This window comes from Primulina huaijiensis, chromosome 5 (genome assembly GCF_012295235.1).
Source record: "Primulina huaijiensis isolate GDHJ02 chromosome 5, ASM1229523v2, whole genome shotgun sequence".
NCBI lineage: Eukaryota > Viridiplantae > Streptophyta > Magnoliopsida > Lamiales > Gesneriaceae > Primulina > Primulina huaijiensis.
Genome location: NC_133310.1, coordinates 6,967,141 through 6,984,379, shown reverse-complemented (window position 1 = coordinate 6,984,379; position 17,239 = coordinate 6,967,141). Strand labels below are relative to the sequence as shown.

General features: G+C 37.8%; 1 protein-coding gene and 1 long non-coding RNA gene across 2 annotated transcripts; one reads left to right on the top strand and one right to left on the bottom strand.

The window, feature by feature from the left end:
* Positions 1-741: 741 nt before the first annotated feature.
* Positions 742-2,598, top strand: LOC140977396 (uncharacterized). The gene is made up of 3 exons (XR_012175412.1): positions 742-884; positions 1,864-1,923; positions 2,446-2,598. It is a non-coding gene; the product is annotated as an uncharacterized lncRNA (long non-coding RNA).
* Positions 2,599-15,250: 12,652 nt separating this feature from the next.
* Positions 15,251-16,774, bottom strand: LOC140977598 (uncharacterized). Its single transcript, XM_073442355.1, has 2 exons — positions 16,676-16,774; positions 15,251-15,706 (listed from the first exon to the last, which is right to left on the bottom strand). The coding sequence occupies exons 1-2, from the start codon at positions 16,772-16,774 to the stop codon at positions 15,251-15,253; spliced, it is 555 nt and encodes a 184-aa protein (XP_073298456.1).
* Between the last annotated feature and the right edge of the window lie 465 nt (positions 16,775-17,239).

The window sequence follows — 17,239 nt, the reverse complement described above, 5'->3', positions numbered from 1 at the left end:
TTGCATGGGATTCCAGTGTCTATTATATCTGATAGAGATCCTCGATTTACTTCTCATTTTTGGGAAGGATTGCAGACTGCGATGGGGACAGAGTTGAGATTGAGTACAGCTTATCATCCCCAGACAGATGGTCAGACTGAGCGTACTATTCAGACGCTGGAGCATATGTTGCGTGCTTATGTTATGGATTTTAAATCTGTTTGGTATTCATCTATTCCATTGGTGGAGTTTGCGTATAACAATAGTTATCAGAGTAGTATTCAGATGGCTCCATTTGAAGCATTGTATGGGAGACGTTGTAGATCTCCTTTATACTGGGATGATGTTGATCGAGCTGTAGTCACAGGTCCTGAGATGATTCTTGGGATGGAACAGAAAGTAAAGTTGATACAGCAGCGATTGAAAACAGCTCAAGATAGACAGGCCGCCTATGCAAATAAAAGACGAAGACCCTTATAATTTCAGCAGGGCGATCGAGTATTTTTGAAAGTGTATCCTTTTCGTGGTACAGTACGATTTGGTATGAAAGGAAAGTTGGCACCGAGATATGTTGGCCCATATGAGATATTGCAGCGGATAGGCACTTTGGCTTATCGATTGGCTCTACCTCCATCTTTATCAGGTATTCATGATGTGTTTCATGTGTCGATGTTGTGGAAGTACGAGCCAGATCCTTCACGTGTGTTGGATATTTCTGAGGTTCAGTTAGATCCTGATGTGTCTTATGTTAAGAGACCAGTTTGTATTTTGGATCGATCTAAACGAAAACTTCGTAGTAAGCTTATACCGATGGTGAAGGTTCAGTGGGAGCATAGAGGTGTCGAAGAGGCCACTTGGGAGACAGAGCGGCATATGAGGGAGCTCTACCCCTACTTATTCTGATGGTATGACGTATCTTTATTTATGCATGTTATTACTGTTGTTGATTAATTTCGGGGTCGAAATTCATTTAAGGGGGTAGAAATGTAATGCCTGAAGTAAATATTACAACTATAAAATAGTATTGATGGCATTTTTGTAAATAAGTTGAAAAATATTCAATTTGTTTTTATGGTGTTTTCANAAATGTGATCGTTTGACTGATCTAAAGGGATATACCGGTATTAAAATATTAAATATATTTTATTATATTATATTATTAATATAAAAAAAATAATAAGATAAAGTTGAAAGTTTAATGAATTTAGAACTCATTCTTCGACATTTACAGTAGAGGAGGAGAGAGAAATAAGAAAGAGGATTTTCAGATTTTTTTTCGATCTTGCGACTTATCGATTTATCCAATCGACGACCGACTTCAGTTTTGGGATCGTTGACACGAGGTATTCGATTTGAGGTATAAATTTTATAGTTTTGGTGATGTTTGAAATTCGTCGATTTTTGGAATAAATTCGATAAATTGTTAAATCATACAGAAGTTGAAGATTGTTGAATAGTATATGATTTTAACGAAGTAGAGAAGATTATAGTGGTGTTATTTTGAATTATTCTCCATTTATTATAATTAGGGATTTTTAATCGTTGAATTGAAATTGGTGAGTTGTTTGTCAGTTGTTATTAATTTTGATTATATATTCGGAGTCTACGAAGTATAGGCTACACGTTGATATAAAGTTTTCGTAATTTGACGGATGTTGTAAAATAGCCTATTATTTAATGTTAAATTAATTAGTGTGTATTTGATGGTTGTATTGTGAATTAAATACACTAAAATATTAAATTGATGAACGATAAGAATTTATAATCGAGTTTTATATGTTGTTGAATTAATTATTGTTGGGCTATTTGATGTTGTATATTGAGGATGTTATGATTGTATTGATACGGTGATAATGATCTGATAATTGTTTTTGAATTATTTAGATACAACACAAACCTCGGGATCAAAGAAATAGCCAGATTTTATATATACTCGATTATCAGGTACGTGTTGACGTACGAGCATATGTTATTATTGTTTAGTATTGATGAATACTATTGCGTTGAACGATGATAAATCACTGGTATTGGGTGATTTGATATTATATCTGTTGTTGTTTATTATCGTTGATATCGTTGGCTGTTGTTTGTTGGGAGACGTCACGTTGATGTTGTTCGTTTGACGATATTGTTGTCGCCGGTGTTGGGATGCGACGTATCGTCGATGTTATTCGTTCAACGATATTGCTGTCGCCGGAGTAGGGGTGCGACGTATCGTGGATGTTATTCGTTCGACGATATGGTTGTCGCCGATGTTGGGGTGCGACGTATCGTCGATGTTGTTGTTGCAGTAGTATGGGAGTGATGACGTTGATATCGTTGGTAGTTGGATTGTCCAGAGACAGCAAAGGGAGTATTTCTGTTATCATTCCAGTTTATTTTATATTGTTGATAATATAACTGTTATGTATTACGATGATGATTGTTGTGTATGCTCACCCTTTGGGGGCTACTTCTGTTGGACAGGTTACAGGACTCTGCTGTGAGACAGGATAGTGGTGAAGGACTAGGTGTGTCTAGTCAAACAGTCCTGTAGTTTATAGTAGATAGAGACAGTATAGTTTATTGTCTTATTTGAGTTGTATGTGTGTATTTATTATACTGTTTCTGCTACACTGACGTAGCTAGTGTGGTGATTGCACTATTTTGTCGTATATGCATTATATTATTACGTCGTTGAAAAGAAAATTTTTATGCATATGACGTCATATGTTGTATGATTACGTGGTGAGGTTTGGGGCGCCACAATATTTGACACCCTATCGAAAATTTCTTTTTATCCCCTCATATAAACTATAATTGCTTAAATGACTGAATCTTCATCTTAGAATCGACATTAGTTTATATCACAAATTTGATTTTCGTCATTTGCAAATTGACGAGATGATTGGGTGGAAAATATTTGAGCAATAATTATTGTTGCTCGAATAGATATCATTTATCACTACACAATTTAGACTATAATTTATATATGTTAAAAGATTAAGCCTTGTAATAGTACACCGCCACTACAACAAAAATGACATTTCGCAGCATGCAAATTGGATTTCCAAAGCATGCATTGCATGTTGCACAATTAAAAGCTCTTGAATTCCATATGTATGGACAGCATGCAATGCACGTGTGGAAAATAGCATCAACAGCGTGCATTGCACGTCGTGGATAAAAGAATCGACCGCATACTCCGCATGTCGTGGATAATAACATCAACAACGTGCCGCACACCACGGATAATGGAATCGACGGAACGCCGGACACGAGGTATAGCGGAATCGGTAGTATGCCAACGTACGCTATCGATGTTCTTATCTACAATGTAGATTTGCAGGCCGTTAAAATCAAATTTGTAAAAAATTAATTAATTTCATTCAAAAAAATGATAAATCAGATTTTTTACGACAAATCTAATGCTAGATTAAGTCTAATCCACACGCCAAGTTAATAAAAGTCAATATTTTTCATCATACCAAAACAAAAGGTCTGAATATCCAAAATAAGATACGAAATCTCAAACAAACTAGCTAGTACATATATAATAACGATTAAACTTTTAATCGGCACAAATCAGTAGAATCTGTATCAATTACACAATACTATAAATTTAAATAGCCATGCAATTTTGCTTCCTATTGCGTCATCGAAAAATTGCATTTCATCATTTGGTCAAATTTGGTCCACCTTCTCCACCAAAATCTTATCAATCCAAACTTTCCAACAAGATCCACCAAGAACAACATGATACACTTTTGTGTTTGGATCTCTAGATGTAATTAGACCTTCTGCAACAACTAATTCATCATCAAACTAATGAATCAACTTACATTTAGTATTAGCACGGATATCACCACGACCCACATTCTTAAAATTTGACTGTAAATAAACAATACAGAGTTATTAATTCTACAATGTCTATTTTTGTAACAATTTTGTGGTTTAGAAATACATAATTTGAAGATAATTATCTGAGCGGTAGCTAAATGTTTGTTAACATGATCAAAATCACCACTCTTTTTGGCACCAATATTGATATCACTATTGCTACCAATTTCATTCTCAATACCTCTATCAATGCCACCACTAGCAACCTAATTTTGTTTGTAAAATTGTTCTTGCTGATTTTGTTGCCTTTTACTTTGTAAAAACATGCATGGACCTCATTTCGTGCATTTCTTCCTTATTTTTTTGCTTCATTTCGTGCATTTGTTTTTGAAGGTGTTGTACCATAATTTGAAGTTGTTTAATAGTTCTATTTGATTGCACAGAAGATCCAACATTCGATGGTGCAACTCCCAACCTCATTCCGCGAACTCTACCTCGAGCTTTCTTGCCAAATACAAAGCTAATTGCATCATCAATAATGTTGGTTGCGTTTTGAGCTTTGGGTAGTTTAATTTTATAGTATGTATGTGTGTGAAAATATATAAAAACTTTTTTTAAAAATAAAGATAAATATCGATTTATTATCATTTTCTCTCCAACAGCTTCAATACTAAGCTCTCCATTTTTTTCCTTATGACCTTCAATCCAAACTTACGATCTCATAATTTTGTATTTGTCAGCGTTGTCTTTTTCCTTAAATATAGAAATATATACAAAATCATTACAAAAAAAAATTCAAAAGATGTATATATCATTACTTATTACTTCAATTATAAAATATAAAAATAAATGTTTACCATAATATTAGTCAAACAAGTATAACCTCTCCTACTTATTGAGTGAATGTGGTCTTGCTTTCCCCTAATTGCTCTAAATCTTGCATTCTTTTCTTGAGATTAATTAAAATCACATAATCAAACTGCTAGCAGATTAAAACTTATTAGTCTCTTGCCCAACCATAGCAGAACTTTATTTATAAACCCATGTTTCGAGCAAATAACCATGAAATATTAAGAAATTAACGAACAAAATTTGACATCACTATCATTGGTTAACTAATCATGTTTTCCCTGTGCATCACAAAATCCCTCGTTCTTGTAGGTCAAATTTTTTTTTTTTTTTTTTTTTCTGTTTCTCTTGGTGGGAGGCTCTGAAGAGTGCAAAGATTCTTCCACCTAAGCTGTACCTAATGATATCAGCTTAATAATCATAGAATCCCACAACCCATTATATTTCATGTCTAATTAGTTCTCTGAAATAACAACCAACATCTCTTATGTCTAAATAAATGTCTCGCCAAACCTGAGAGCCCGATGTATGCCTTTCTTGTTAAATTTTTCCCCCAACTGGCCTGGCTGATAACAGTCAGAGGCGCAAACGCAAATACATGTGCATATGCATCGTTCTGAAGATGTGATGTCTATTCGGGAAATAGAAAGGACATCGATTAATAAAAATTAAAAACAAGGAAGTTGTGCAGGAGATAAAACGCCCATATGGGTATAAACAGGGACTTACTGTTGTCATAACCATCTTTACAAACAAGTCTCACTGATTTTGGTTTATAAACTCAGGCTTTAAAAGACTAAGATCTCGTGAAGCCACTCAACTTGTATTAGCTTCTCGTACAAGTATTTGCAATTTGAATTTTCCATCGCGCTACAATTTGGCTAACTTTTGAAAAAATGATTTTTTTCTACATTCTCAACTTTATAAGTCTGATTGTCTCAAACTTAATAATATATTATAGATATTAATGACAGGTTTTTAATATGCGTCGTCGATGCTACGCCACGAAAAATCATTTTTTTTTATTGCATACATTAATGGCACACATAAATAGATATGCCGTTAAAAAAACATTAAGGATGTGCTTTAAATTACGTCGTTGATGCTGTGCTGGAGAAAATAAATTTTCTTGCGCGCAACCAACTGTATTTTTTTTTATAAATTTAGTAAATACTCGATCCTACAAAATTCACAATTTTTCATTTATTTACTCGATCCTATAAAAACTCACTATTTTTCATTTAAAATGAAAAAAAAATTATAATCTCAATATATTTTCTCTAATCAAAATTCACGAAAATTTGTTAATGGTCTTAAATATTAAGAAACAACGTACGTAAGGTACATACAGAACAAGTTTCTTTGTTTAGTCATCCCTATCCCTATATATATTATGTAGGGGACCATCTTAAGGAAGGTAAGTTTTGCATCCTTCTAATAACAAAACCCTAAAGGCAAGAACCCTAAACTTTTGTGCAACATTTGATCTTATTTTTAGAATTTTGAGGGGGGAAATTGAGAATTAATTTAGAGAGACTTAATTAGTACATTATTTCTATTATTTTTGGAGAAAATAAATTTTACAATATATGATTGCTTCATTTATTTGATACATACTATTGAATTATAATTAAAAGTGAAATAAAATATAATGAAATAATAAAATCCGTTATCTGTTTGATACATACTTTTGAATTATAATTAAAAGTGAAATAAAATATAATGAAATAACAAAATATAATAAAATGTAACCAAGAGCTACATCCATGATCCAAGAAGGAAAAACACATTCGAACCCAAGACGATGGGGAAGGATGAGAGAGTGCATGATGTGCAATACAATGAGCAACCAAATTTGTATTGCGGCTAACATGTGCTAATGAAATGAAATTGACTACGTATCTCGTCAATAATGATACCATCATGCCCACGATTATCCGTTGTTAAGATCATTACAATGACAACAAAAGGAGGTATCCAAGAAAACCAAAACTTTATCAAACCCTGCATGGATCACTAAAAAATGTCATGATAGTTTTGTTATAAAATCCAAGGTTTTTTTTAATTGTTATTATTACAATGGGATTGAGAGTTTTGTTTTAACTGACGGCCAATCCCAAGTTTTGAAATGCACATAAACAGACACCAAGAGGTCATGGACCACCCTACACAAATCAAATGCAACCAATGTCAATTTAATTATCCAATAGTAGGATTCAAGTACAAATAAAGTAGCATGAAAAGTTTAGAAAAATAGCATATATCCAAAAACAGGGCACAAAAAGGACTGTTCCCTCCATCCATTATAGGATCCCATAGGTTTGATTTCTTAATATGGCAACCACGGTTTCAAAAAAGGGACAGAAAGAAGCAGAAGATAAACCAATAACAGAAATAGTACCACAAAGTTGCATGAACTGACCAAGAATACTAGGTTTCGTAAAAGCAGCCCGAACAAGTGACATTCCACAAAATGTTTCTTCATCCAGAAACAATGAACTCCCTCTAGAATGGCCACTGACAACGCCGCATAGCTTCGGCACTAACTGTCTATACAGAAAGATGATATGGTATCGATGCAAAAAATTGCAACTTGCTTATCATTTGTAAACAAGTTAGAAAAGTACTAGACGTGAGATATAATTGGTACAAAAGTGTGTCGATTATAAGATACACAACTTAGGTGATCGAATGAGTGCAGCAGAGAATCGAAGCATTCGGGACGAATATATATGTTTTGTGATGCCATCTCAAAGTTTTTCCACAACAAAATTAAATGAGAATTACTCCTTCAATGAATCCAAAGTTCACCCCAGATGTAATTCTTTTTCCTATAACATAATGATAATTGATAAAGATGTCTCCTCTGGATCGAGCATCCCGTTTCAGAGACGAGCCGGAACCCTTGGCGGATAAAGGGAATGAAGTAAATAACAAAGGAGCTCCCTTCAGTCCAAGCACGGAAGTAGAGTGGCGTGAAACTATCTCCCGCATCATTCACTCAATCACAGTAGCATCAAACTTCCAGGGTTTCTACCGAGTATTTAAATGAATGAGTCGGCAGCTAGTTCAGCCCTGGATTTCGCCCATGAGTGGGCTGAAGGAAGCTCTCTTACGCCATTTCTCATTCCAGCATCATCCCTCCAAGTGCTACGGCACGACGCTTTAATTTCGACTAGCATAGCCGTCATACCATGCTTAAGAAACCTCACAATTTGATACTCTATCTAAAGATAAACCAACATAAATACTCCTCTCTGGCAAGAGAAATTTCGAGCTACTCCAATGTGCAGTTGCAAGTCTTCCACTGCTTGCAATCGCTCAAGCCAAGATTTCGAAAAATAAGCAATCGTCTCATTCAAAGGCCAAGATCATATTAGCAATCTTGGCATTTAATTTCAAGAACCCGAATAGCGAAACTCTCCAAAATAGATCAAGCAACTACATGTGGCTAACCAGTTTTACAAATGGTAAAGTACAATTATATAACATGTATGATCGATATTTAACAAGTACCACATACACCATGAAATCAAATAAATCTCCAAAAACATTTTTAAGATGGTAACTACCATAAATAATCCTTGACAATAAAATCAAATCCATTTTGAAGCTAAAAAAATTTAAGAAAAAAGAGGTACAAACCACAAATAATTTTCATCACTACTAATAATTTTTCATTGAAATTAGCCACTATCTTCGTAAAAAAAAAACTTATTTAAGTTAAAATGTATTTATTTATAGGTAAGATTGGATATAATTAAGCACTACATAAAATTTTGCCATTAAAGGTTAATGTAAGAACATTCAGAATAAAAAGGTAACACTTGGTATTACCATTTTGGGCAATATTTAACACACCTAGAATTTTTTTGAAAAGTCGAACCTCAGGAAAAAAAATGGAATCAAGAAAACTTTGAGTTAAAGAGTGTTAGTATGCTCAAGAAAAGTGTTAAAATGTGCCGATGACTTGTAAATCATCTTCACCACACCGTAGGATTGGGACTAGCTAGGGTCTCCGGCTCCCCGAAGAAAAAGTGTCAAGATGTAGGATTATTGTTAGCCCTAATATATATGTAACTTTCAAAAAATCTAAACTTCAACCTGATCATATTGAAATAAGAGGTATCGTACTAAACCAAGATGTACTTTGTCGAAGAAAAAATTTAGGAAAATATATTCAAGGAATACCTCAATTTGTCACCTTTCCTGACAAAACAAACCGCTGAAAATCTTGAAAAATCACAGAGATGAAATAGAAAATAAAATTAAATGCACTCACCTTTTCAATCCAACATCTCGATGAGGGGTAATCGGCTTTTTCACAAACCCTAGCTTAAATGAATCGGATGATCTTAACAAAAAAGAACAAGATTCATACCCCAGCAATCTTTATAATAAGACAACCAGCAAGAACACTGAGAAAAAATGGTGGGAAAAAAATCAATATAATGTACAACATAAAACCATCATTTTTATCATTAAAGAAAAAGAAAACAGTAGAAGAATTTGCAGATGGGAATTAACATAAAAAAAATATCAATTAGTGATCCAAAAATGAAGGTTTTTTTATATATATATAAAAAGTATACATACATATATAAATATACAATAAAGCTGGCAAATCAAGAAGCTGACAACAATTACAAAAACCCAGATTAATCAAGTAATTACTAGTCAAACCCCAACCCTCCATGAGTTTCAGTGATGTTCCAACATCATGTTGCGAAATCCCATTCCTACCAATCGAAATTGACAAAAAAGAAAGTAAGGATAAGCTAAAAAATATCAAGGTTATAAATGAAAGAAAGGATAAGCTAAAAAAATATCAAGGTTATCCATATATTATCTGCTTTTAATGAACAAATATAAGCATAATAAAAGGGGGGTATTAGTTTTTTATTTTTTTAAAAGTAGGGTCTGTCATAAAAGAAAGGTATGAACAGTGCATCCAAGACGAAGAGTCGCATTCATCATGAGAATTAGAGATTCACGAAAACGACCCTGTATAATCTCTCGACAGTCGACACACACATCCACACACAACGCTGTGGGTCGTGTTCTCCTCGCAGATTTTTGGTTCATTTACAGAAGTTAATATCCGAAGTTCTCAACGTTTCTTGTAGCAGAATCTGCAGTAAAAATGGTGTCAAAGAAGAGCAAAGGGAAAAAAGAAAAAATATTCCAAAAGAAAGAAGAACAGTGGAACCGTGATCTCTCTGGATCGCACTGAAACAACATATTGCAAAAAGTTTGAAAATGGACGATGTTTCTTTTTTTTTAAACATATGAAAATGGACCACATTTATGATTTACTAAGATGATGATGATGATGATGTTGCAATATGTTTTGAAATTAATGTTTTATTTAATATAATGATAATAATATTGCTGATGCTCATCTTCCCACATCTCACGTTGTGTTTGCAGGGTAAAGTACCCCACTGGTCTTTGCACTTTTTGTTGGATGGGACTTTTGACAGACAGGTGCATGTTTAGGCTTACTATTTTATCTATTTTTTAAAATAATATAAATTAAAAAATTAATATTTATTTATGTTATTATTTTAGAATAAGAAGAGACCGTGAACGAGCTTCATTGGGTTGAGTGTAAAAAATTACAAAGCTCCGATAAGGTATTTTAGTAAATTTTAATATATTTTTTTTACTCAAATTTACTTCGAAATCAAACTATCAAACTTTAAGTTTGATTTGAAATATTCGAATATATTCGCAAATTATAAAAATATATCTTTGAAATCGGAAAATTCAAAATGATTGTATGAATTGGAGTCAAAATGTGATTTAAATGTATATTAATTAAAAACTGTGGTTTAAATCAATAATTAAATTTGGAGTATATCTCTTGTAAGATGGTCTCACGAATCTTTATCTGTGAGACGGGTCAATCCTATCGATATTCACAATAAAAAGTAATACTCTTAGCATAAAAAGTAATACTTTTCATGGATGACCAAATAAGAGATCCGTCTCACAAAATACGACCCGGGAGACCGTCTCACACAAGTTTTTGCCTTAAATTTGAGACAAGAGAATCTATTTCAATTTAAAGAGAAGGAAAACCTTGTTGTTGACAAAGTTTCAAATCATCCGCAACAACTAATAGTTCATGTCGGAAAATATTAGATTTGTGAATAAAATTGTGGCGTGAATTAAAAATGGTTAGAATTGAGCTAATGTATGAATAAAAAAGTACTTGATTTGTAATTAGATGAGAACTCTTCACCTCACATAATCACCATTTTAACGGTGGTTAAGTAGTGAATATCAATGCTCGAAGGTAGTGAGCTTTAAGTATCTTTGAATGTAAGTTAATGGGGTGTTAATATCTCACCTTAAAACTTATAAATAGGAAGTCCATTTCAACAATTGACACACTTGATTTCCATAAAATTATCTTATGTTCTTTTAAAATTTACTGAGTTGTTTATCTATTTCAATTATGCTTGAGTCAAAGTGATAACATTCAGGTATGCATTTTGATGATACCAAAATTTTACCTCGAGTTCGGTCTGAAGAGCGACTCTTCAAATCTTCACAGCTGATTGGGTCGGGTCGGGTTGGAATTCTGATCTCTGCGCGGCCAGAAAAAAGGTTAGGGGGCACCGGAGACGTTTCCTACGTGACCCATCTGATGCTTAAGTCAGTCCGAAGAGTAAACTTAAGTGCAAAATATTAGAGTGCGGAGTGAATAAGAAGATGTGAATGAATAAAACCGTAGCACATACCTGATATTTATAGAGGAAGATTTAGTTACTTTGCTGGCCTAGGACTCCTGCGGAGATAGAGTCCTACCTGGATTATGAGACTTTCAAACACTAAGACTCTATCCTGACGACGGCTAGGGTTCTTGCCTTATCCTGGCTAGATTTACTCGAATCCCGGATCTATCGGTACTCTCGTCTATCTTTATATCATTTAGTTACGTCAGGGCTCACGGTTACCATCCTTTCGGTGGGATCGGGTTTCCCAGCCCCTTTATGGGCTTGGACTCCTGATAGTGGTCTCAGATTTATGGGCTTAGACTCATGATAGTAGGCTCGGATCCACCCAAGCATACAAAATTTAGGGGGTATCAATTGTATCTCCCTTCATTTAGTCTAAAAGAAGCATGAAGTTTAGACTAAAAAGTCTGGTCGGACTCCGAGCCNATTGTTTTGAAGTTTGTTTCTTCATTTCCCACGTGGCGCATCGAACGGTCCTAGAGTCGATCCCCATGAAGCCTAAACGGACGACTAAGATTTTCTGACAGCACAGATTTGGAGGCGTTAGTACGTCTGCCCGAGAGAATCCGGACCCTTGGTCTTAAGTGATCGCACGGCTGTCATGAGGCTCCTGCCTCCTATAAATATTGGGCCTCTCGAGTTCATTTTCACGTTTCTTTCATCCGAGCTGTTACTCTGCTAAAATTTCGAGCGACTTCCCGAGCAACCACTTTCGCTTCCGAGACCTTAAAATCCGACCCTTTCTTCAGTAAGTTTATTCATTCTAACTTGGTATTTAGGTATTAAGATATCTTCTCCCGATGAGTCCAATATCCAAGAGCTATTAGACTTCTTAGACGAGTTCTAATCCCCTACAGGCGAGTCTGAACCTTGTAAATCCGAGCCAGGGCCCTCGGCACCCTTAGAATCCGAGGAGCGGAGTGGTGGTGAGTCCGAATCCTCTAGGCCCCAGCCGGGGCCCTCTGCACCCTTAGAAATCGAGGGTCGGGGTGGTGAGAGTGAGAATCTCGAGGCCCTTCCGATTGAAACCCGAGCGGAAAAATCGAGGAGACTAAGGCAACTAAAGGCTGATGAAGTCCGATTGAAAGAAGAGGCCCGACCCTGGTACGAGTTGCTGGCTTCCTACTTAGATCCTGACTTGGGCCCGCCATTAGAAGGGGATCGGTCATGCCCCGTAGGTACGAACTACTCATCCCTGGTCAGACAGACCGAACTCATCCCCCCCCCCGAGGGTTACCACACGTTCTACGTCGACCAAGTGGAGATGGGCCTTAGATTTCCCGCGCCCAAGCTCATTCAAACCACATGCAGCTATTTCCAAATTTTCCCGAGCTAACTTGGTCCAAACTCTATTAGCTCGCTTTTAGCATTAGGTGTTTTGTTCAGGTTTTTCTAGGTTCCCCTTGGTATCAGGAACCTTTTACAATTTACCCTAATAAAGAAAAGTGCTTTGGGTCGCTTCCAAGAAAAGGGCTGCCAAAGAGGGCTTGGGGTTGGGTTCCCAACCCTTAAGCCAATCGGGGCTCGAGTTGCCCAGCACTCCCAAGAGCAAAGGTAAAGATAAAGTGGAAGAGGCCTCGTCCAAGCCTGACCTGGTAATTTTGGAGAGATCCGAGGCCCCTCGCAGCCCACACATCTCCTTTCTGGCCAAGCCTGATGGGCGCGGGGCTATGGGGATGGTCCAGAATTTGGTCTCTTCTCTGGACTTAGGGATTCTTCACTCCACCCCGGACTCATTGGTCGAAGAATCAGCCCTTGGGCTGATGCTGATACACCCTACTCTCTTTTTTTTGGCTGACCCCATTTTTTTTTCTTTTTCAGACTATTGCTTGGGTTGGTGAGTATACCATCCGAGCTCACGAGACCCGTACTGTGGCCCAGGCCAATGCCTGGAGCATGGATGACATCTTGGCTAGGCACCGAGAACTGACTCAGCGGATGCGGGTTATGAAGACGGAGCACGATGATGAGCTTCACGGCGTCCAGTGCGAACTGGTGGGTGCCCAGGACAGCTTCAAGGAGGCCAAGCAGAAGATCCAGGACCTGGAGGAGGCGGCCCAAAAGCGTGAGGAAGAGGTCGAGGCCATCTAGGCTCGGAAAAAGGAGTAGTTCATCGAGTCCCCGAATTTCAAAAAACTCTACATTGGAAAGACCGTGGTGTATTTCGAAGAAGGGTTCAAGGGGTGCTTGGCCCAGTTCCAAGCCAATGGTTATTCCAAAGCCGAGCACCCGGCTTCCTTCTTGGATTCGGAGAAAGCTCTGGATGTTATGCCCGAGGAGGGCGAGCTCTCTGATCAGGAGAGGCGAGGCTTGGAGGATGGGGAATCGGCCGAGCCCCTGTCCTCTTTAATGTAGTTTAGCCGCCCCTCGTCCCCCCTTCTTTTTCTGTAAGCCTCGTTAGGCACTTATCAATTTGTAATGAAATCTAGTATTTTCTTATCTTCTGCATTTTGTATTCTCGCTTCATAACTAAAGGCATAAAAACCCGACCAAAGTGGCTATCCGGGCCATCCTGATTTAAAAGCAAAACCTAGTTAAGTAATGAATTAAAAACCCGAACCGCGTAGTCGTTCAAGCTTATTAACTTAAAATTGAAATTTGACTGTGATTAGATAAAAACACGAACCAGGATGGCTGTACGAGCCCTTTTAACTTGAAATCGAAATTTGGCTTAGTAAAAACACGAACAGGATGGCTGTCCAAGCCACTTAAAATTGAAACCAAAATTTGGCTAAGTAATATAATAAAACCCCGAGCAGGGTGGCTGTCCGAGCTTTTTAATATTGAAACCAAAATTTGGCTAATTAATGAAATAATAAATCCAAACCAGTAGCTGTTCGAGCCCTTTTAATTTAAAAACACATTTTTTTGCTGTGATAAATGTAAAACCCGGAATTGATGGCTGTCTAGGCCCTTAAACTTGAGACCGATTCCTTTGGCCATGCTCGCATGAGCGCCACCTTCAGGGGTCTACATTATGCCGAGATGGTGGTCGGATTTTTAAAGATCTACCTCGTTTGTAGAATTTTTATGAGTGTCATATTCGTGGGTTTGCATTGCACCGAGCAGGGGGTCGGGCTTTGGGAGCTTCCGCAAATCCGCATTCCATTTTCATGAGTGCCACATTCGTGGGCTTACGTGGTGCCGAACTCATGGTCTGGCTTATGGACGTGTGCCACATTCGTGGACTTCGTTTGTATGAATGTCACATCTGTGGGCTTACGTGGTGCTGAGCTCATGGTCGGGCTTATGGGCGTGTGTCACATTCGTGAACTTTGTTTGTATGAATGCCACATTCGTGGGCTTACGTGGTGCCGAACTCATGGTCTGGCTTATGGACGTGTGCCACATTTGTGAACTTCGTTTGTATGAATGCCACATTCGTGGCTTATGTGGTGCCGAGCTCATATTCGGCCCTATGGACGTGTGCCACATTCGTGCACTTTGTTTGTATGAATGTCACATTCGTTGGCTTACGTGGTGCCGAGCTCATGGTCGGGCTTATGGGCGTGTGTCACATTCGTGAACTTTGTTTGTATGAATGTAATTACCGCTGGTTTAAAATAGTTTTGGAATAAAACTACTCAACATGTCAGGGTTCGGAAATTAATAACAGCAATAGATATGTCAAAAAGTGCAAAATACACAGGACAGGTTCTATCCTTCTCTGTTTTTTTTTTTTTGCCAGGCGTAATATTTCTTCAAGTGTTGGGCGTTCCAGGGTCTTTTTCCCTTTTTTCCTTCGGCATCTTCCAGATAGTAGGCTGCAATCCCAGCCTTCCCCACTATTTTGAAGGGGTCTTCATACTTCACATCAAGCTTTCCCCTTTCTCCGTGGTGTTAGATCTTCCTCGTCACTAAGTCCCCTTGTTTGAAGATCCGGGGTAGAGCATTTTGTTGTAAGTTCGGATCATCCTTATGCGACAGGCGTTCATCCTTACTCTAGCTCTCTCCTTTTTTTCTTCCACGAGATCCAAGTCCATGGCCCGCAGATTATCATTGTACGAGCCGTACCTCGTAATACGAGAACTCTCTTGTCCAATCTTGGTGGGTAATACTGCCTCCGTTCCATATACCATGCTGTAAGGTGTTTCTTTTGTAGTAGTATTGGTCGTGGTTTTGTAAGACCAGAGTACGCTTGGAAGTTCATCTGCCCAGCTGCCCTGAGCCTCACCTAGCCGAGCCTTCAGCGCATGTACTATTGTTCTGTTGGTGACTTCAACCTGTCCGTTGCCTTGAGCATAGGCGACAGAGGTGAACAACTGTTGGGTTTTTATCTCTTCACACCAGGCCCTAACCTTTTCTCCACAGAACTGTCATCCATTGTCAAAAACAAATCTTCGAGGTATTCCAAATTGACATACGATATTTTTCCATAGGAATTTTAAGACTTCATTTTCCGTGATCCGGGCTAGTGGCTCGGCCTCCACCCATTTGGAGAAATTATCAATTGCAACCAACATGAACTTCCTTTGTCCCGAGCCCATTGGGAAGGGCCCAACAATGTCCATCCCCCACTAATCGAATGGACACGATGCGATGACCGCCTTCATGAGTTCTGCCGACCTCTTTTGTAGGTTGGCATGTTTCTGACAGCTATGACACGTTTTGACCAGGATGGAGGCATCTCTTTTCAAATTCGACCAGAAAAATCCGGCCAGTAGTGTTTTACGGGCAAGGGCCATGCTTCTTAGATGATTTTTGCAGCACCCATCATGTATTTCTCTCAGGACGTAATTAGCTTATGTTTCTCCCCAGATATTTCAGGAGTGGTCGGGAAAAAGACCTTTTGAACAAGATGTCCCAGACCCTTACAAACCGGAGAGCCCTCATTTTGGTTTCTCTCGCCTTTCTTTCTTTACGGGTAGCCTTCCATGTTTCAGATATTGGTGGATATTGTATCTTCAGTCTCCTTCTGCCACCTCGGCAATTACGTCATCCAACTACTCGAGTTGAGAGACAAGCTCCCGACCCACTGGGTCAGGCTCCGCGTCTCGATCCAGAGCACTAGCCAGGTTGGCTAGCCTGTCTACTTTCTGGTTATCGCCCTGGGGATTAACTCAAAAATGAGTTCGGAGAATCCCTCCTTGGCCTTATTCAATGCCTGGGCATATCTGATCATTTTATCATCTTTTACGTCGAACTTCCCATTACTTTTTTGGATCACCAGTTGAGAGTCCGATTATAAGATGGCTCGGAAAAGCCCCAAATTACAGGCTGCTTTGAGTCCCAAGAGGAGTGCTTCATACTCAGCTTCATTATTCGACGCTCTGAAATCTAACCTGACCGAAATTCCAGTCTCCTCTCCCCATGAGGGGACAAATACAATGCCGACCCCACTTCCCATCTGACAAGAAGATCCATCTACGAAGATCTTCCATTGTTCCTCTTCTTCTAGTTGCACAGTTTCTGCAAGGAAATCGGCTAGGGTTTGGGCTTTTGTTGTTCGAGGTTCATATTGGATGTCATATTCACTGACTTTTGTTATCCATTGGATCAATCTCCCTGAGACGTCCGTGTTGGAACATTTCATGTTCGTAATTTTGATTTTGATTTTAACAAAACTTATTATTGTATTTCAAACATATTTACTCATGTATGAAGTTACAAACACAAGAAAGAAACTGAAACAGAATTCAGCCAAAATGAAATTCTGGCGAGCTTTGATATTTTGAAGATATCTCTCAACTAGATAATTCAAATGACAATCCTCTACCTTGACTGATCAGAAAACTAAATTTGGAACAAGTTATATTTCACGTCAATTGAGCAAAATCTGATGTTATCGAGGTCTAACTGATCGCTGAATTACCAAACTGATTGCTCGAAAACAGCAATCAATTAGG